This window comes from Ambystoma mexicanum, chromosome 4q (assembly GCF_040938575.1).
Source record: "Ambystoma mexicanum isolate Mex_15411 chromosome 4q, UKY_AmexF1_1, whole genome shotgun sequence".
NCBI classification, from domain to species: domain Eukaryota; kingdom Metazoa; phylum Chordata; class Amphibia; order Caudata; family Ambystomatidae; genus Ambystoma; species Ambystoma mexicanum.
The window spans coordinates 713,499,021-713,522,008 of record NC_090928.1 but is presented as its reverse complement, the minus strand read 5'-3'; the positions used below and the strand labels follow the sequence as shown (position 1 = coordinate 713,522,008).

Genomic DNA, 22,988 nt, shown 5'->3' with positions numbered 1-22,988 from the left:
TCTGTATGCTTCTGCAGGGATTTAACAGTATTCGCCAGCACTTGAACTCTGCCTTTGATGTCTTCAGTATTACTAACCCTCTGCTCAACTTCCATGAACCTTGCTTCAAAGGTGGACTATTTGTTATCGATTTGCTGTAGCTTAAGATTGGTTGCATCCATAAAGGGTTTCAAAGCTTTTATTTCCATAAGAATGGCTTGCATGGTAGAGTCAGGACACTTCTTTAGGTGTCGGTGATTCCCTTTTCTCTCTCTTTTTTGATGGAGAGGTGGGTATTTCTTTAACCTGGCTTTTCTTTGATGCCATATTAAGAGAGTAGTTCTGAAGGCACACCAACAATTTATTGTGTAGTTATACTCCACTTGCTTTTTAATACAATTCTTTCCCAAGCAGGTATCTCTTTTGCATCAAAATGCTCAATGTGGTGATAATGGCATCAGTTTTGAACAATTAAAACACGTCTGAATCAAGTTTCAGTGTAACCTTGATGAATGTGTCTAGCTGCAGGAAAGGTTGCCCACTAATGTTTAGCCAAAAGTTCATGAAAGCATTTAACTGCTATATTTTAAAGTAGCTGCTATGCTCTTTAAGTGTGATAATTATGTTCCATCATTTGTGCATTAAATAGTTAATGATACTCTCGTATCAGGTGAGATTCTGGCTTTCGAGGGGGTCTTGATGGCAGCGCAAAGTTATAGGAAACGTAACCAGCGACTATTCAGCCATAAGTTCTTGAAGACATTTAATCACCACATTTTAAAAAAAAATGAAAAAAAAATTAAAAATGGGCACCAAACTTTTGTATGGCTTAATTATAATTTCCCAATTGTGCATTAGAATGAAAAGATATTTTATGATAGGCGAGTTCTGAATATTGCCTTGGTGCCTGCGCAGAGATGTTAGACACAGTAGCCAGCAAGAGATGAGCCACATATGCTTAAAAGTATTTAAAAAGTGTGAATTGAATAGCAAATGGGCCCAATAATATTTCACTTGTTGCGCCTTAAATTGCTGTGTGTACCTTTAAATCCAGTGTAAATGTGAAGCCGGACCCATTATGAAGAAAAGAGCCTCACGGTTATTCAGTGTGCCGTACCCGACACGCATACCCAACAGCTGACAGGTACGTTGGCTCCTGAAGTCACGGGACCTCGGTGCTTGTGGGCCCGGCCCACCAACGTGCGCAGGACCTCAAGCGCAGCTACAACACAACAAGCAGGATACTCCACAGACCTCCAGGGAGCTCAGCAAGGTATCAGAAGCATTTTATGAGGAAATGTATGCGCCGGAATGGAGTACAAGATTTATAAAATTATGTCGGAGCAGTAGCGAACGGATCAGGCGGGCATCTCATACGGCACTTAGCCACACCCCCCCCTCAAATACTCCCCATAATAGAAAAGTAATCAGAGTGGCATGTAAATATGTCTTCATGCTCCGAGTGGCATGTAAATATGTGCTCATGCTTAGAATGTTCCTTTTGCAGCAGGTGCGTACCATCATCTGAATAACCATTGCAAGAGTGTAAATCACATTAAGTTACTGCTAGCATCCACACTCTTCTCTCCATTTTAGTCAACATTGCTTGTGGAATTAGTTCACTTTTACTGTTTTCATAAAAGTCACTCTTATATTGAAGAAGTCTTTTTCTGGGATTTAGTCTTGATTAAAGGCTCGTCATTAAAGTGCATAAATTAAGAAGCAACAAGAGCTCTAGTAATTGGATGCCATTTTTACAGCCCAGAGCTACGGTAATAAAAGTCTTGCTTCCCATCTCTGAATGGGATTAAAAAGTGCCTTTGGCAAAATGCCCAGTAGGGTTAATGTAGAATTCCCTATTCTGAAACATAATTTCCTTTGTTCATAGCAACAGGGACATACGGTGTTCAAATGTGCACAATATTATCAGACCAGACGCTACCACAGAAGCAATAATCTAATATGTGATATCGCCTTTTACAATGGCAATCGCGGAACTGTATGTTAATATGTGGAAAGGCTGCTTACTCATGAAGGTACATCCATTCTGTGGTAAACAATGGCTGTTCCTGCTCTTCACCGTGGGGCTGCAGGGCACTTTACAATGGAATATGCTGTGTCTGGCACAATGTTATGCTCCATTTATGGGCTGTTAACAGATCCCAATTATTCATGTGGGACAGGAGTTCACGCAAGGAGATTGCCCTTTCAGGCACTTGAAAAGCGCCCTGCCAGACTACCCGCATAGTGTGTACTCAGAAAGCAGCCAGCGGAAAATGGGTTCATTTTGATTCAGGCTTTGCGTCATTGCATGGAGCGCAGCATGCCGTGTTTTAAGATGTCAGAATGAACATCTCTCATCGGCGATAGGAGACATTCAACAGACTTTATGAAAGGGTCTGTTAACAGATGAAGCATCAGAGTCCATCTGAAATGAACATCACTCAAAATCGGTGGGCAATTCAGAGTGCACATTAAAAAAATCAACAAGTAAGCGAAAAAGCCTACACAAAAATGCAGGATATAACCATGTACTCTCAGGTGACTTCAGACACTACTAAAAAGAGTGTAATGACGTGGATGACACTCACTACATAACTACTACATACGGTCACAACCACAAGCCTTCTAGGAGATAAACAAGCAATGCCAGTATATTTTAGCTGCCATGTGTCAAATTCGCCAATAATGCAATAATGTGCCCGGCATGGTTACCACATGATGAGGTCTAATGTCATATTACCAGGTGCTACTGACGTATTGCATGCACAGCCTTAAAAGAACCAACAAGGATTTAATATGCCCGAAAATTGCCATACGTAAGTTAAAGTCTCACTGGGGTTGCCATTAAATTCCAAAGGAGGCGTTACGTGCATTAATAATGTCATCATACGCCTGAAACAGTCACTATGTGCAAGCTTAGCCCCACCTGTCCAGATCATATCCACATATTCTAAGTGCAGCCTGAAATGTCCCAGTAATACCCTCTTAGGACTGGCGTAGTCACAATATGTAAGTAATATCCCCACACGAGAGGGCATCCTATTCCACATGCAGGCTCTAATTCACTAACAATGTAATCATGTGCCAGATAGTGTCACCATATGTAATGAATAACCCCATGTGCCAAGGTGCTGCCAACATATGCCAAGTGCACCATCCCATGCCCCATTGAGACATTCATAAGCATGGTGCACTCACCATATGTAAGGTATAGCCCCACATGACTATCGCCTGCACACTGATGTCAAGTTCACAATCTCTTGCCTCGCCCCCACAGTGAGGCACTCATAATCCTGATATACTCCCCACAAGCCAAGGACCTGCCAACACATCTCAAGTGCACTCGCAAATGCCTCAATAATGCCCTCAGAAACATGCTATAGTCACCATGTGTAAGATATAGGGCCTCATTACGAGTATGGAGGCAGCCATGCCCTTAATAAGGGCATGGCTGCCTCCATACCGTGTTCCAGTACTGGGTTCCTCCAATGAGGACTTACCGGGCTATTCCAACCATTGGAAAAACCCATTCCCATTTGAGCCCCCATAGGGCTCAATGGGAATGGGGAGGGAGCTAATAACGGGCCCTTTAATAACGGGCCCGTTATTAGCTCCCTGGTCCCCTCGCGGGACCCGCTAAGAACGCCTGGTTTTACCAGGCGTCCTTACCGGGTCCCGCAAGGGAACCTCGTAATAGGGCATCCCGTAATGAAGGGTGCCGGCCCCGTACCGGCACCCTTCATTATGTGAGCGCCATGGCCGTAGTCTCACATGTCGAGGTCCTGTCAAGTGCACATTCGAATGCCCTAGTAAGGCCATCATAAACCTGATTTAGTGACTACATTCACAATGAACGGTATAATGGAGTGTTTTGATGATTTGTATTCACTAATACAAGGTTTACTAATTAGACACATCAATTGGCTCAATTTCTGTATATATTAAATGCAGCTGTTTTATTTGTCTTTTGAGACAATGGACTCTACATTTCCAGATAATAAACAAACATTCAATTGAGAGAATACAATCTGTGCTGTGTCTTGCTGCATAGCAATTGAGGGCGTGCACAAAGACCAATATGTGTGCAACCGGATCTAGTAAAAATCAACAGAAAATAGTTTGTACTGGATCCAAATGCTGTCATGGAAGCTTTAATTTGACAATCACATACAAAAGCCCGTAATGCTAGGTCGGGATACTGATTATTCCACGTAAGTTGCATTATAAACCCACAAGCACATTATAAAGACAACTGTTAATTTGGGAATAAATTAAACATATGTTGCAGTTTGCAAACCACAACATCAACAGCACTCTTTTGAAACACAATAACTATGTTTCTATTGTTGCATGTATGTGTTTTATCCAGACACACTGATACACACAGGGAGACTGCCAGTGGCTAAGTGAAATAATTGATAAAGTCCAGAGAAAAGGCAACACAGTTAAGCATCTACAGACAAGCCATAGGAAGACAGATGCATTACTTGCTCAGAGCTGTTAGAAACCACATTAAAATAAAATGGTGACACTTTTGCAACCCACTATCTTGACACAAGTCATCTTAATGTAATGTGACGGGGAAATTGCAGTCGCAATGTTTGCTTTGATAGCTTGCACTTGCAAAGTCAAAATGATATCATCAAATGACCAATACAAGATGTCAGTCATGTCCTGTTGTTATGTATGCACAAAATGAATGCGCTGCATGAGTGTGGCGAGGTTTGGGAGATGGCCATAGCACTGGCATATGTATGTCATCCTCATCTCGGCACACTCACATCATTAATCTTTTGCCGTTCTATGACACAAAACCTAAAAAGACACTTGTAACATAACATTACCTGTCTGGAATCTGTAACATATTCGAATTCTGTTCATTCCTATATTCAAGATACCAATTAAGGATAACAAGTGTATTTTATCTTCTATGCACAACACATATCATCATTGTCTTGACTGTGGAACACGGCCGAGCTCCACCTCATGGGCAACGAGGATTCAGTGGATATGTTAATAGTTTATTTACCAAAGCCCTATGATACACATTGCAAGCTTGTGTGCACTTTGTTGTTACAAGATGCATTTACGACCTTTCGCAAGACAATTCTTTCAGAAAAGAGATTTCCCATATTTGCATAGCGGTATTCCATGCAAGTATGGCTATATTTTCTTCTGCTAGGTAATATGAATTACCTGGCTTGTAACTTGGGTAGCACAACAGCCTGCAGGGATGTAAAATGTAGACGCTCGATATTAGGGAAGCGAATACTGAGGGGATAATGTATAACAGTGTAGAGAAGGAGCCAAGTACCCCCACCTCAATCGACCCACCCCTTTTGCCTGTATTCTGGAAACCAGAGTATGAGACATATACAGAACAGCTGAATTGAGAAAGAGCAGAATATGGACTCAGTGCAGTGCCAATAAAAGGGCCAGTACCTAAGAGTATCTGGGAGCCAAGGTACCCATTGAGAAAACCTTATCTGCAAAGAAATATGATGGCCATCTGAATGAGATTCCTGAAGAAGCAGAACCAATAAACAGCAACGATAAATGGTAGTATTAGTAGCCATTGCTCTGTGTATGTAATATGGAGCTGAAGATGAAGTACATGAAAAGATGCAGTGATCAGAGAATGCAGACATTTTATAAGGCATCAATAAAGCAATAAGGATAAGTGACATCTTGGGCTCAAGGTGAAGAAACTTATGACACAGAAATAGATGAAGATATTAAATCATTTTACACGTGTACAGATGCAGAAGAAACGCAAGCAGCAAAGTAATCATGAAGCTACCTCTAAACTTATAGTAAAATAGATTGTGGCAAGCGCCAACGAATACATACATAGGAATGAGAGAATTATGGATGTTTCCACTAAACGTATTAAAGCAGTTTGGACATTAGCAAAAAGGCCTCCGTTCAGTGTGTTGCAGTTAAAAAAGCAGACATTGAATTACAGAACCGCAGCTCAGAAAGGCGATGTTGGATGAGCCCCATGAAGCCAAGGTCTTATCAAACTGGAATAAACTGACTTTGGATACAAAATGGTGTGAAAGAACAAACTGCCTATCCAGAAGGACTTAACATAACAAGGAAGACGTCAGACGTCTATTGGAATAAAATATTAAATACACAAAAAGGCTTGATTTATTGGTCTCTAGTCATATGGAAGCATGAAGTTGGATGAACAAGATGACCACACCTATGCATGAGGCAGACTGTGCTGCTCACTCCCTAATTTCTCAGAGCTAAGAACACTCTCAAGGATGAAGTTCAAAGTCCTAATTGACAGCAGACCGCTGAGGTGATGATGGATTGATATGCTAATTGGTGGGAAGCTAAAGTTAAGGCAACCTCACAGGCATCTGGACGGCCAGCCTGCAGACTTCTAACGTAGGTGGACAAGTACTGACGATGGATGGAGTGCCAACCAATTGTAGAGGACCTGTGTATTAAGGGGTCCTATAGTGTGTAAACCAATGGGACGTCATGTATTTAGTGACATTCATAGTGGTCATTTTTAGAGGCGGGCTTAGTTGGCCACCTAATGTTAAGTAACCAATCACATAGTTATGCTTTTTTAGACTAGTATGGATCATATACTTAGATATTCACTTAGAGCAAAATAACTCCCTCCGTTCGGTTTTTGTAGTTTGTCACTTTGGATGACGTTGGTAACACGTAGGTTAGAAGTCATTAATGACACATTTTGCTTATAAAAATACATTTTTTTCTTAAATGCTTTGAGTTTGAACATCAAGTGTTTGTGTTGATGTTCGTTATGCTCCCTGTTTTAGATAATTGACATTAAAACAGTCTTCCTTTTGTCAACTTCCCGATTCGGCTACATTATTTGGTGTATGAGTAAGACCTGCTTCCCCATCCATCTCAAGGGTAATTGCTGCTCATCAAAGGGCTGGATTATCCAGTTCAACATCCTTCATCACAGTGATGTACCGTCACAGTGTGATGAAGTGACTACTGCTCTGCAGGAGTACAGGGGTGAGTAGTGGTTTCCAAACTCACATTGAGCCCCCACACTGCTAATAGAACCAGCAGCGACTTCATTCAAAAAGGGTAGCATGAGCTGAGGGCAGGCTACGCTATTTTAGAGGGGTCTGGGACATCAAGGAAACATCAAAAGCAGCAATAGTTCTAGGGTACCAGACTAAATGAAATATCCAATCAAGATTCTATAAAATAAGATGTCTTTAATTAAACTAAAAATACAAACACATTATTAAAAACACTAATAACCAACCCTTGAAAAGAAATATGCTGAATATACAGACTTTGGATAAAGGTGCCACACTGGATATGAAGACCAGGGAACATAGTCAATTGTTTTGTGGAAACGCTCAAGCTCAAAGTATTTGGCTTTAAAGAGTTATGCAGTGGATTCTTAAATTGTTGTTAGGCCCCTTAAGAGTTTGGCAGGGGGACATAACCACTGCAAATACCCTTAATTGTTTTCTTGGGGGCTCACACCAGGCTTCTTTGTGCTTTCCAAGAAGTTGAGTCAGTGCTGTGATGGATAAGCGCTTGCAATTGAGTCGGCATTGAGATGGTTGTGTCAGTTTGTTAACGTCCAATGACATATTCAGTTCTGCAGTGGTGTTTGGCTCATACTGGCAGAAAATTAGGCGAAGCGGGCGGTGGCAGAGTCTATGGCTCGAAATGGTCCATGCATTGCGGTCATGTAGTGGTGTTCAGCTCTGGACAGTCCTTCTTAAGTCCTTCCCTGCAAGAGGGCACTTGCAGGGTTGCCACATCCAGTAGGTAGAGCTCTGGGTACCAGTGTCCAGGCAGCAGACAGGCAACGTATCCTCTGAAGTGAGTGTGGGGACAGTCTTGATTCCTAATTGGCAGTTGCTATGTTCATCTCTATGGCAGATTACGTTGGGCATACTGATACCTGATAAATTTCCAGGTGAAACGTTCCTCGTCTTGTAATCCAAAGATGAATCAATTAAGGGGCATCTCAACCGCTTGTAGACTAATTTTGCTACAGCAGATTGGCTCATGTAAAGACAACTGTAAGGGGCCACTGTAGGCTATTGTGACAAGAGTGTTGCCTTCTGATGTCAGCTTCTAGAGTGGTTTGTCTGCAGGAAGTGAAAAGGGGACACAGGAATTGTCTGTGACAATATAAATTCCAAGATGGTGGAAGGCCTCTCTTCTCTGTAACTCTTGTCCTCAGATACTCTAAATCCCCCTCTCCTACCCTCCCCTGTCTGCCTTACCTCAAAGAGACAAAAACAAAGAGGTGATAGCTGGAAAGTTTAGAATGAATCTTAACTGCTGGCATTGCTCTGGGCAACCCTCCAGACCATCATTCTTTGCCTGCCAAGCCATTACAGAAGGGGAAAGACCATATGCAAATCTTGCTTGGTCCCACCCCAAAAGGGGCAGTCCAGCACGAACTGCTAGGTCACATCCCTTCTGCACAAGACCACAAGCATCCCCAAACATGTTTCAGCCTTGTTGGGCCTCATCAGTGAGGAGTAGCTTGGGTCTCTAGGCACAGCAGGCACAGCACCCACATCTGGGCATACCCGTCCCACTAGGGGTGACAAAGCAAAAACAAAGAGCTGATGGCTGGAAGGTTTAGAATAAATGTTAACCGCTAGCATTGCTCTGCGCAACCCTCCAGACCATCAAAGAGACTCCAGTAAGTACCACCATGGGAGGACTTTGCCACTGGTTTGTCATGACTGTCCAGTGAAGCACTGGTCCCCACCCTATTCCCTGGAGGTGTATCCTGTCCTCTTGGGAAGGTGACAAGCCTTCTCAGCAGAGAATAAAGGGAGCTTTTAGGGCATGGCCTGTCTATTTTGGGCAAGCCCTGGTCCTAGACAGTGATACACAAGTTAAATCAATCACTAGACAGGAGGTCCACAATACAATGGAATTAGTTGGGTTTTTGGCAATTATAATTGTAGCTCTTTAGAGGCCACTACAGCAAACAGGATCTAGCTTTATATTGATATTTTAAAACTGGATCAGCCACCATGCTTTGGAATGTAAACCTATATACAATTTGGTCTAGGAGAGCCCACTGTTAAGGGTGGCCCAAGGGTGGAATGTTTTTAGACTCTACCAGGTATTTGCACGTTACTCTTTGGCTGCCATGTTGTAGGACTACATGAACGCAGGTTGGTGAGCCAGTAGACAGGGTCCAGTCAAAAGAACAAATGCACACTTTATTCGCTCAGCATGGAGTAATGAGAAAGTGAGGCCTGGTTAGCAGAGCTCACTTTCTGAGACAGAATTACAAGCTTCATTTTGGTTTACAAACATTTTAAAAAGTGTGGGATTGCCTACTCGTGCAGGTTTGGGCACCTTGCAGGCGGAAACAACGTGTTATCCAGAAAATTGTGTTTGCATCTGCAATGCCTTTATTTGCACTGGTGAACCCCAGCTCATGCTTTTACAGGAGATTGACTGAACATATGGAGGCCCTCAGGAGAGCAATCACAAAAGGAGGGTTTCAGATACATGTGGCAACATTACTCTCTAATGGAGAACACACTGCTCAAATGAACAGAATCATGCACTCTGAATGCATCACAGTTCATAAAGTCAACCCCATGTGCGAGTCTGCACCAGAATCAGATATAATTCACAATATTGCACAAGGGGCTTCTTAGAGAGCATGCACTCATAGCGCTGAGCAGTTTCATTAAAGGGACCTTAATTAATAGATTGTTCAATAGGAACAGAAGAATACACTATTTGTATCAGGCTCAGCAATTAATGCCACAACCCACACACTTCTATATGTTGCAATTAATACCTTTTATTACACCCCATTTAATGGTTCTCAATTTATCAAACACAGAATGATGAAGGGCTACATGGGCACTGTCAGAATTCCAACTTGTGAGATGAAGGCTGGACACATGTCCACATGGCGTTTGTCCCATTGGTTTTCTGTAAACAGAATGCAAAATGTAACTGCACGATATTTAATTCCAGAATTAGGGCTCAAAAAGCCCACATAACTGAGGAATTCTACAATGAAAACCACCATTATCAATTAAAGTAATGTATAGTAAAAAGCTTTACAAATATGTTTTCATGAATAAATCGCTCACTTCTCTGGAACACCATCCCTTGAGAAATCCACACGATGGAGGTTCACTTGACGGTCTTAGAAATGCATACACAACTTGCCTTTTCAACACTGCTAGGTAGCAAGCCAATTGTGTCACCAGCCCCGAAAATAACACAAACACATTAGATCTAATATTACAAACAACTGACTACAGCCCACAAACGGGCAACACATAGAGGCCAAGCACACCATAATAATGCCAGCCACACACTGCGCATGGCAAGACGATATGCCTCCCATAGGATTCCAAACAATCACAACTACTGCATTTCCATGGTAAACCTCATGCCACACGCCCAGTCAGTGCAGTGCACAGGGTTCCTCCACTGGGCATGGACGTGGCTTTGCCCATGAAGGCCTACACTAGTGATCCTGGTGGAAATGCAAGTTGGAAGGGGTGTGCAACAATAAGTTGTCAAGTGTTACCAACTCACATGTGATACATTGACATCCAGTTTGAGGGTTTCACATATAATCATCTCTAGAATAACCAATCTGGCCTTAGGCAAAGTCTTGCCACAAATGTTTCACAAAAGCAATAACAGTCACTCCAACATCTGCAGCATGTTTGCTGGTTACTCGGCAAGTGCATTCATTATCCCGTGTATTCACGTGAAACATGTATTCATGTTAACCCCCTGAAAGGCTGGAGGGATGATTTTAATCACCTCTGACCTCTCCTCAATAACACTCATCCTCATGAACTCTCCGACACACTCTGACACACCATACTCGCATCATCTATGCCAAGCACGGAGAGCACTTTTGTTATGCACCCACAGATTTCAAGCAACAGAACTTACGTACCACTGCCCTGGGTAATACATTGACAGACGAGTCTCCCTTCTGGACACAGAGGTCTCTATGCCATGAACGGAGGCGATGTTGGGAAAGAAAACACACAGTCCCTGGGTACTTCGGAAGAGAGCTTATCAACACAACAGTGAGGCGATCTTGCTCTGCCTCTCGTCTCCCACTAACCTTGTCGCTCACCCCAGTCGTTTTCTGGTCACGTTGCAAGTGGCAGAAAAGGTAGTGCAATTCCCAGTAGTTTAACATAACTTAGCATGCATCATTCCAGTTAAGCACTGGCTACCAGCAACATTTTAAATACAGCACTAGTGAAAAGAGACCGGTACCATCCTGCTAATTCTTGCAACAGCGCAAGTGTTATAAGCATTAGCAGTTTTTGCCCTACCAATTTAAAAACATTTAAATAAATGTTTTCACCAGCCCAAATGTCATGCTAGCATCTGGTTCCAAGCCCTCTGCAGACATTGCAAGGTTGAAAATATCACTACTGGGCTTTCTTAAAGAGTGATAATGTCAAGAGACCAGCAACAGTAAGTAGGCCTGACTCAATTAAAAAAGGGGAGAAATATTGGAAGTAAGCATAGGGGTCATCAAACTTCCCAAACAGTGTACTACAGGACCCTCACACTTTTTGGGGGAAACGTTTTGAAAGTTTGCTGGGTTGTGTGGGCTATTATCAAAGCCCTTGCATCACTTTGCATCTCCATACATTTCTTAAACCTAAATTAATGTCAAGAGATTGGATGCAATTTTTTTCAATTTTAATTATAATTAACAAGAGTGATACAATTCACAATGCCAATACAAAGTCCCAAGATGATTAACATTAAAACATATATTCAACATCATTTATTTTATTGGTTTTTAAAAACGTTCCAAGTATTTTGAAAACTATACGTTATCTATGAAAAATAATGAAATCCAATGTTATAAAATCTCATTACATTTATAACAACTGTTCAAATATGCTGGGTCATTAAAAAATATATTTTGAAACTAATGTTTACACGTTTTTAGTTCATGTTTTTAAATGTGTATACAGCATTTGTACAAACATAGTGACATCAAGCTCAAGTCACATTTCTTTAAATTTGCAAACATATTAAAATGCATAGAAACCATAAAGATATCATAGCATATGCCCTATGATTTGTTAGAAGCCTTTACATTGTATAAATCAATGTAATATATATATATATATATATATATATATTTAACTGTTTATAATTAAAAAGGTACTATCTGGTTTATATTTTTAATAGGTTATGTGTTTCTACAAATGTTCAAAATATATGTTATTATTAGTGGTCCTAAACATTATAAGGCTTTACAAAAAAATAACATTCAGTCAAACCTTATTATTCGAATACCGCAAACAGTTTCAAAAATTCGTCATGTCCGAACTAGTTATAATAATAATTTTGCATTTTATATAGCATTACAAACCCTTAGGAATCTGCGCGCTGCTTATTATTACCCACGGTGTGTGGTGCTCATTTATCGACCACGAAAGGATGAGTTTGGCCCTGCCAGGGTTCGAACCTGCATGGGTGGCAAAGTGAGCCCTCTACTCGCTGTGCTATCTGACCGGCTAGTATGCATATATCTTGAAAGTTACACTTTCTGGAGTTAGTGGAGGGAGAAGCAAATGACATCCTCATTCCTATTCCAGTGATATACTAGTAGAGTCCTAGATGGTAGTTGCAAAGAGCAAGGTTGTCTTTTTTCAGAGATCTTACCCAGGCTGCGTTCTGGACCCCTATATCACCGGTAATGTCGAAGCATGGTCTGTTCATTCTCATGCACCCAGGATCATCAAGTTTAAGCATATTAAAATCTGAAGCTCAGTTTTGGTAACCATGAATGAGCATCTTAGCCCATGTGAAAAAGTGTAAAACATCAACAATCATATTCATATGCATGATATATTCACGTAAAGTTTCATATTTACAACGCACTATATAGTTTGGAGTATTTTAAAGATACATAATGTACCTTATCCCAGTTGATGGACATAACATTAAAATTGCACAGAACGCTGTACATGGATAATTTTTGCTGGTGTTGAAAATCAAATAATATTAAATCTACCAACCTTTTTTGGCGAGAGTATTGTTGGGCTCATATTTTTCTATTAGCTGTTGAACTTGCTCCTGTTTTAAAAATGGATAAAGGATTTCGTTTAACCGTGGGTCTCGTTGTTTACAATTAATGAATTCCATCATCTGGTCAACTGTGAGGTATGGTGTAGTTTTGGCACCACTGTAGGGAGAGAAAATGAATCAGAACATGCAAAACAAAATTGACATCCATTTATAGCACATACACATAAAACAGAAGATGGAGAAGCTAAATAGCAAGAATCGGAAATACAATTGTAAAATGCTTTAAAGTGTGCCGATTTTCGGAATGAAGAGAGAAACTCTGTTGAACCAGCATTTATAAGCAATAATTATTTCAACTTCCAACTTTGCATCTTTATTTTGGCCGCAGCCATAAAAGTGTAATAATAACACATATAAAAAACAGTGCAATATACAAGCCAACATGGTACCACAGACTGAGGTATTACAGAAAATATTATATTTAAAACAACAATTAAAACGCTGAGTGCATGCCAGGCATAAAATATTCAACAATTCATCCACACAGTCAATCGCATCACGTCATTTCCAAAAGTATACAAAAAACAACTGATAATGCTTAAGATTGTTCAAGTCATCAACGTGCATAAAAAAACTAACTTTACAATACGTTAAGAATATCTACAAATAGACTAGATCTTGTTAAACCGGGATAATGCAAGTGCACAGTATGATAATGTCTATGCTATGCCATTATGCCAAAATTTAGTTTTCAGGGGAGTGAACCTCTGTAAAGTTCCTGAGCAGAGTTAGAGCCTTGTGTCTAACCTCCCAAACTCTATCAATGTAGGAGGAAACTGCAAAAATGATAGCTAGATTTGTTCTAGTTTTACAAAGGGCAGAGCATCCCCAGAATTTCCAACTACAAGCAATCTCAACAAAGGCTTAAGAAAGCGGGTCCTGAGCTCCCCATAAAAGGGGCTTAAAAAGAGGACGTACATTGGACTTTCCCTATGCAACAAACACAGGGGATAGAGGGCAGAGTTGCTCCTTTGTCTCTCCTGTGTCTGCAAAGCCCAGTCCACCTGACTTATCCATCTGCCATTACCAGAAAACTTGATACCTAAATTCATAAAAGAGCCCACCTGCTCTGGCCTTCGATCGTAATCCTCAAACTGGTCTGCCCCCTCTGTCCCAGCTTATGAAAGAACATGGATTTCTTTTTTTCATAATTAATAAGGAGTCCACACCATTTACATGTGTTATAAAATGCTTTCAACTGTAGGCAAAGGCCAACAGGGGTTGTTGAAAGCAATATGGCATCATCCACAAATAGTAAATATAGGATTTTATTCACGCCTAGTTTGGGGAGGTCAGCTTGAAGATCTATAAGTCTGGTTATGATTTTGTTAATAAACAGGCAGTGTAGAATTGGCGCAAGGGCACATCCTTGTCTCAACCCTTCCTCAATAGAAATTGGTGCCGTCAAATCTCCTGCTAGGTTCAATCTAACTCTAGGAGTGTTGGTCTTGCATAGACCCTGGAATCCTCTTAAAAACTGCCGTGGGATATTAAGATCTTGTAAGACCTTCCTCAATTTCACCCTGTAAGAAGATTCAATTCAACACTACAGTTAAGTCAATGCCTAGTCTGGGATACTGAATGGAAACCCTTCTTGATATATCTTTATGTCCAGTTCATGAGTTCTGGATGACTACCCCTATATAACACCCCTCTCTTAGAATCCCCCTGACCCCTCTGAGCCAAGAAGTAGTTCTGTTTTGCAAGTTTAAAAGGTTTATTTGAGAAATAAGACAAAATATAGATACCACGCTTTTATAATAAATTAATAATCGATATCGCCCTTATAAATATAATGTTAATCAACAATGGGTAATCTGACACTAGCACACTTCTTTATAATCAATGAGGAGTTAGTATAGGATGGATCAAGTAGCAAAAATACTTTTATGATTTCAAGGGAAAAGCAATGAGGAATAAAATGCAGTACAGAAATACTTGAGATGATTTTAGCAAAAGATAATATAATCACTTTTTCTCTGGCAATTCACCCCCTCCCCTATGCAATGTAAGAAATGGAAGGAGATGGAAAGAGGAGCACACAGATCTCAGGAATGCAATCAAAGACAATACGAAATTCAATTCCCACCCCAGCAAGCTTAGAGAAAACCGGTATGAGTTTTAAAACACAGGCCCAAGTGCTTTGAATGTGGTGGCAATGAAGTGAGAAATATGCTGAAATGCTTTTAATTCCCATTAGGAGGTTCAGGGTGAGTGAGAGATACTTGGGATGAGTTCAGGCTCACTTTAGCAATGATTCGGAGATGGTGATTAAGAGGCAAACAAATTTTTAGCAAGGAAAGAAATGACTGCTGATGGTTACATGTGGCTGGAGTTTTAACCAAATCGCAAATCGCGGTAAAATTTGCGAGTGCGTGAATCGTGATTACGGCAAAAGTATAAGGAGTAGCAAGTCGGTTCTAGGTTCGTTGGAAAGCTGAGATTCAAGCTTTCAGAGGAAAGTTAAATTTCGTTCCTATCCCAAACGGTTCCAGAGATACGGACGATTAAATAAAGGTCGTTTTTCGGATTTAAAGTAAACTCAAAATGACAGGTGACAGCTTGCAGCTTCAGAATTGACAGGTGACAGTTGTGCAGCTTTACAAATGACAGATGACACGATTTCTAGGAGGCTGTTCTACTTAGGTTAAAATAGTTTGGATTAGATTATTTTAACTAAGAGATTGGTTCTGCACAGTTCTGCTAGGTACTCACAATATAAATTTGAAATAGGCCTCGACATAGATCTGGTCAGGTTTTGGACTGGACTCTGGTTCTGGTCTCGGCACTTCACAGTGATCTGGGTCAGCTCTCTGGTTCTGTCACAGCGGTCTGGGTCACTCTGGATCTCTGGTCTGGTCTGTCCGGATAGAGCGGTCTCTGCACGGCTCCTGGATCTCTGCACTGGTCCTGGCAAAAGTTCTTGGCAAGGGATTCAAGCAGCTCGCCCGGCTGTGAGTAGCTTGCAATGATTTGAGGCCTGCTGCAGAGAACTCAGCTTGTGGTTTTAGGCCTCTGATTTAGGTTCTAAAGTATAAGTTCTAGGTTCTGGAGTATGTAGCTGGAGTCAGTCTGGAACTGGTATCTTCTGGATGTTGTGTGGTCCGGCAAAATGCTCCGCAGCAACTGGATTTGAAAGTCTCTACCTGTCCCAGCAGTCTCTTTTTATGTGTTTTGAAAATTGGTGTGTGCCTGGGCCTAGCTAAGCCAGCCCCTCTCTACTTGTCATTGGCCCAATTCTCCCCTCTCCCATGATTGGGGGAAGGAAATGTGACTCAGAGTGATGCTGTATGTTTTATGGGTCAGAGGATCCTCCACTGGTCAGTTTGCCCACAAATCTATATTTGATTCAAATACATCCTTCCCAGATATACAATTTGTTGAAATTACATGTGCACATTATATATGCCTTATGGTCCATGCTTGTCCGCCTCTGATCTTCCTGGGGGCTTGCATTCAAAAATGACAACATTTTGTGCTTTTTAACTGGTTTTGCAATATCGGACATTTACCCAAATTTACACACATGTGCGCAAGGAGTATGGACATTAATTGATGAAGTGTCAGATTTTTAATATGCAGACATTTGGAGTGAGACCCTATTTTCCGCTAGCAACCCCCCAGATTACACCACAGGGTCCTAACGCATCTCAAAATGTTCACAGAAAAATCACAAAAATAATGATATTACTTATATAATTCTGACAAGCCCTCACTTTGAGTTATCTATCTTTTTAAAATTATGCCCTGGTCAAAAAGGGGTGTGGCTTCCCACATCACAGGGTGAAATAACTGTTTTATCCACTTCCCCCAAGCTCAGCTGCTAGCAGAGGCACTGCCCCTCCCAGTTTCCCCTAAGAGCAAGCCACTTTACGGCCCCCCAATATAACATTTGCCTGAGTCCAGGACAGGCCTTTGTTCAACTCCCTGTAGTCCCCAGCTGCTCCACCCCTAATCTAATCAACAAGGCCATGTGACCTCAGGATGCAGCCAGGCCTGGCAGCCAGGCCTGGGAACACAGCTGTTGATCCAGTATCAACTCCTGTCGGGGGTAGTTGTCAGGCAGAATTCAGTTTCATTAAGCCAGGTTTCAGCTAAATGTCACTTTTTGTTCCCAGTTTTCTACATTCAAATCAAACTGACAATTTTTACATATACATTAAATAATTACTTCCTTCACGTCATTTCAGAATATAGTTTTACATTGTATCCACCTCATAGCAAGTCTTTCCTTGGTCTGGTTTTGTTTCATTTGTTCAGTTTTACACAAAAGTCTGGTGGTTTTAAAACGCCGGCTTTCTGATAGTGGTGAGTACTGGTAATGCAACCATTTTTGGGATTAAGAAAATGAATTCCCCACAGGAAGGTTGTATCTTTGGAGTGGTCTCGTGCCAACAGCGCAGTTCTCCTATTCTGGCGTGAATGTGGGCGGCGATAGCTCATCCCCACATCCACCCAGTCTATTGATTTAGTTTGTTCTGGGATAGAATAATGGGCGGCGACAGCTCATCCCCACAACTACCCAGTCTATTGATTCAACTTGGGTCAAAACCCATGACAAATCCCCCCGCCCGACTGCGCTTTGATTCAAGTCGAGGGGAAGTCGGGTGCAAAGGAGGTTTTGAGCCCTTGCACTGGTATGTCCCCATTATCTTCTTCCAATCCTGTAGGTGGTCCTGATGGGAGGATTGGGCGGTACCCTGGGCCCCTCGGGTCTCGGCTCCCGGTCCCCGGTCGTCCTCCTTGGTCAGTCTCCAGGTTTTCTTTCTCCTAGGACGACAAAGGAAAAGCAGCAATACCTATTCGTAGACATTTTTCCACCACTATTAATGGTGTGGCAGACATATACATTTTATACTTTAACATACCTAACATTTTACTTTTGAGATACAAGTTATCATTCAAAGACAGTGGCTTACAAGAGTATAATATTTTAGATACTATATGTGGGATATTTTAGGGTTGGAACTGAATTAATCTGGAGCGGTCCCCTCTGGTATTGCAGAGGACTCCTCCAGTTGCTGCAGAGTGTGCCTGGGATGGCAACACTTTAGCTGATTTATATGTACCCACTTGTCTTCCCCCTCTGCCAAACCGCCTTTGGGGATGCGGATCTTGTAGGCCAGAGGGGAGATCTTGTCTATAATTTCAAACGGTCCCTTCCATGTAGGGAAACATTTTCTCTGTTTGGCCTGGTTTCTTTGGAAATTGTATAGATCGACCCGATCACCCACCTTATATTCCTTTCGGGTAGTTTTTAAATCATAGTGGGCCTTCATGCTCTCGGCTGATCTTTCTAGATTCCGCTGAGCATAGGCAAAAGCATGCTGAAGGTGTTTCCTTAAATTCTCCACATACTCATGAGTTGTGGAGGCATTTATCAGTGTCTGCTCTTGGGTCCTGTAGAGTAAATGCTGGGGAAGCACCATCTTGCGTCCAGTCATCAACTCAAATGGCGACATTTTGGTTGCAGATGAAGGGGTAGATCTGATGGCCATTAGGACCAGAGGTAATCGGATATCCCAACTTGGCCCAGAATCTGCCACAAACTTTTTTAAGATGCTCACAATGGTTCGGTTATATCTCTCCACTGCAGCAGAAGAAGCTGGCCGGTAAGCAATATGTAGCTTTCTTTTGACCCCCAGTATCGCCCACATCTTTGTCATTACTTCACTGGTGAAGTGGCTACCCCTGTCTGACTCAATCCTTTGAGGTAGACCAAAACGGGAAAAAATGTGGTTAATCATCAGGGCAGCTGCTGTTTCTGCCTTGCAGTTTGGGGCTGGGAGACATTCCACCCACTTGGTAAACAAGCATGTAACGGTCAACATGTACTTGTTTCCTCTAGACAAGCGAATCACAGGGCCTACAAAGTCGATTTGCAAATCTGACCATGGCAGTGTCATCCCCCTCTTTTGGAGAGGTGCATGGTGTCTGAGGGATGATGGCTGAAATTGTGCACACACAAGACACACCTTCAAGTATTGGTCGAGGTCCTGCCCCATGTGTGGCCAGTATGCAACCTCTCTTAAGATTTCCAGTGTTGTGTGAAACCCCCTATGACCGGCGGTGGCCGCATCATGGGCGTGACTTAACATCAGGCTTCGGAATGAGGTAGGAACCATCCACTGATCATGGCCAGCTTGGGATTTCCTTACCAACAAACCGTCTTGGATTCGGAAATTTTTTGGACATTTCATCAACACTCTTAGGTCCTCTTTCCCAATGTAATCGGTATCCGTCAGGGGAAAGTTCTCAGGGTCCTCAAGGTGTTGGTAAAACTTACCAATAATTGGATCCCCCTTCTGAGCTGTAATTAAATCAGCATCAGGGGTCTCCTTACTCCATTGTGCAGTTGAAAGATCATTGTGAGCACTTGTCTGGGACCTAGTGATAGCGGTGACCTGGATTTCCCCCAACAGGGACTCTATTTCGATTAGATCCCCTTGGATGGCCCCAGTTTTGGCCAGCTGATCAGCTAAGTCATTTCCAGTTTTGTCTGGTCCCTCTACTTTGGAATGACCCTTGATCTTCTTCCAGTAGATGGTCATCCCATTCGAGGTGACCAGATCATCAATGTTTTGGATTAACTTCCCATGTTTCAGGGGTTTGTTATTAGCGCATAACATGCCTCTGGTTTTCCAGTTGACCAGGTGCTCCACGAACCCGTTCCGTACATAATCCGAATCTGTGATTATGACCAGTTCGTGGAGTTGATGCTGGACAGCAGTGAGGATGGCCTGATGCACAGCCATCAATTCTGCCACCTGACTACTTCGGGGACCAATTCTGTATCCAGCGGAGGGTTCTGGGAACTCCTTCACCCATGCATTCCCTACGCCAGCCACCAGTTCTTTCTCCCCGTCGTTGTCAACATGGTAAGAGCATCCATCCACATAGACAGTGGGCATTCCCACACACTTGTCTTCTTCAAAGACTTTGTGTGGGGAATTAAGGTATGCCTCCATGTTGTCCTTGATTTTTAGACTTTCGTCCTCGAGACAGCTTTCTCCGGCACAATCATGCAAGTCAGCCAGACCTTGCACGAGGGGACTCTTCTTGTTTTGGCCATATCTGACCTTCACAGGTAAGCCTTGCATTGACAGAATCCAGGAAGTAATTCGGGAATTACTCACATTTCCGGCCCGGATTCTGTCACTTTGGAGATATTGCAGAGGCTGGTGTGGAGTCTCCACTATGATGTGTTCCCCCTGGATAAACGGGCGGTAATTCTTCAATGCCCACACAGTTGCCAGGAGTGCCTTCTCACAATCGTTGAATTTTTCCTCCACAGAGGATGAAGTTTTGCTCGCATAGGAGATTACTTTATTGACCTTGTCATGCTTTTGGTATAATACTGCCGTCAAGCACGTATTAGAGAACCCCGTCTCCAGGAAGAACTCCTTGTTTCTGACAGGGTAAGCTAGGCAAGGCGCTTGTGAGAGGCTTCTTTTGAGTTGTCTTACCGCCTCGGATTGTTCTGGACCTCATTCCCACTTGACCCCCCCTTCAAGAGATGAATCAGGGATCTAGTGATCTCTGCGTAGCCTTCAATGAACTTTCTGCTGTAATTAGTCAGTCCAAGGAGGTTCCTTAGTTCCCGCAGAGTTGTGGGGTCTTACAGTTTCTGGAGTGCTTCCACTTTCTTTTCTTGGGGACAGAGACCCTGAGGAGTAATCTCATGCCCCAAGAAATTAACACGGGTTCTACACCACTGTGCTTTCTGAAAGGAAAGTTTTGCTCCAGCGGCCCTCAACTGTTTCAGAACATAACGGATCTCCGCTATGTGTTCCTCCACAGATGAACTTTTGATGACGACATCATCTACATAAGCCTGGTTACCCCTCGCACCCAGGTCGGGCATGGCCTTATGTAGGAAAATGTTGAATTAATTGCCGGAGTTGAGGTATCCGAAGGGAGTCCGGGTCCATGTGTACTGCTGGCCCCCAAAGGTAAAAGCCAGTTTGTATTGGTCCTCCCTACTGACAGGCACGGTCCAGTATCCATTGGTCAGGTCTATTGCTGTGAATACCTGTGACCCCTGAATCTGGGCCAGCCCTTGGTCAATGTAGGGCAGAGGCCATCGGGAAGTATGGACCCGTTTGTTGAGCTCCCAAAGGTCGGCGCAGAGTCTCCACTGGCCGTTTGGCTTCAATATTCCCAGCACCGGATTATTGAAGGTGCTGTGTACTGGACGTATTATTCCCCGGGACTCAAGGTTCTTAATTATTTCAGTAAGGGACTCCATAGAGGCGAGAGGCAAACGATATTGCTTCACAAACACTGGAGTCATTCCAGGGTCCGTGGGAATTGTTGTTGTGTGGATGTCGGTGCGGCCACAGTCATATGAGTCTACCGCAAAGAGATCTTGGAAATCCAAGAAAACTTGTTTCAACTTTTGCTTTTGTTCCAGAGTCACACAGGCATCAGCTAGGTTGACTCTCTCTTCCAGCATCTGCCTGAAGCCTGGAAAGACTTCTGGCTTGGCTATCTCAGCGGCCTCCTCCAGCTGGGTGGAGAAGTCCCTGGTCAGAGTGCTGATTTGGACTGGAGGCCTCAGGTGGGAAAGGCAACCCTCATGGACCTGGAAAATCACCTCATCCCTCCAGAAGTCACAAGTCACATCTTCCTTACCATAGGGGCAGGAAGTGTACACCAGGAGGTTCCCCCTATGCTGGGTAAAAATCCTGTCTGGTGTTGTATTGTCATCACTGTCACTGTCAAAACAGTCCTTGGGGATTGGTCCTAACAGTTCATTTCCTAAATGGAAAAATGTCGGTCATCAACCGCCATTCCACTAATGGTGCCTGCGGCTAGAGTAATACTCTTAAGTCGCTGTTATCCACCTCTATTAGAATGGTGTCATGTTCTATGTTGACTAATAGAGTTGGGTTTACCCCCAACCCTTGCTGTTGGAGAGAAGCGTTTAGATGTATGTAAGCATCAGGGTTTTTCAAATGTTGTCCTATTTTAACTTTCACTTCCAGGGAGAATTGTCGGTCCTTTCTGGGATGGTGACTTCCTCTTTGATCTGAATTTCAACTGCATAAGGTAGCAATTGAGCTGACGTAAATGCTTTTTCTGGATCATCAAAGCCCATGGGATTATCCGCTAATCGGGACCAAGCTTTGAAGTTTATTAGGTCCAAACTAATGGCAAAGCGATTGAGAATGTCACTGCCTAAGTAAAAGGCGGCAGTGACGTCTCGCACGACCCAACAATTATGGACTATGCTCTTGTTGCGAATGGAGATTTTGAGCATACACCTGCTTGGCAGGAGATGTTTGGAATTAGGTGCTTCCAGGTCCATTTCCTATTTGTCTATCAGTTTGAATGTGGGAATGGCTGGATCTTTTGGGAGTTGGCGGAACATGGCTTCGCTGATGAAGCTCTTACCGTTGTTCACACAAACTCGAGCGAGTCCTTCCCATCATTTAACTCGACAGGGATGAACAACTGCTCTCCAATTTGCTGAATATCAGCCAGGCTCTGAGCTGATTTCACATCTTTCTGGACTATAGGAATGGGATTTTCTGATTGTGGATTAGTAAAGAATTTCAGGGTGTTTCCTTCCAGTGTGGAATACCACCTTAAACTGGAAGGAAGGTTGATTTTCAGAAATAGAGAGGACCCCCCATCACCAGTCTGTTGTCCTACTGCTATTACTGTCACGTCTGGAATTTGGTTGTTCTGGAAGTGAAATTCTACTTGGTCAGATTTTTGTTCACCCATGTGGCATGTGCCGTTTAAACTAACATGGTTGACACTCTGTTTTAATTTTATTGGTCGGCTAGTCTGGGTCCAGAGGACCTTGTTTACACAATCTATTAGGGGTGACAACCTTCTCAGGAGGTCATTCCCTAGTAAACAAGGGGTGCCCTCTGGAGTCACTACTATGACCGGGT

At 42.7% G+C, this 22,988-nt stretch overlaps 1 protein-coding gene across 11 annotated transcripts in view; it reads right to left on the bottom strand.

Moving 5' to 3' along the window:
• The window catches only part of PLCB1 (phospholipase C beta 1), a 3,004,223-nt gene that overhangs the window by 1,195,637 nt on the left and 1,785,598 nt on the right, over positions 1-22,988 (bottom strand). For all 11 annotated transcript variants that reach the window (XM_069608284.1, XM_069608285.1, XM_069608286.1 and 8 more), the window contains one exon: positions 13,014-13,180. In XM_069608284.1, the coding sequence (XP_069464385.1) occupies positions 13,014-13,180 (167 nt within the window). The remainder of the gene's footprint in view (positions 1-13,013; positions 13,181-22,988) is intronic.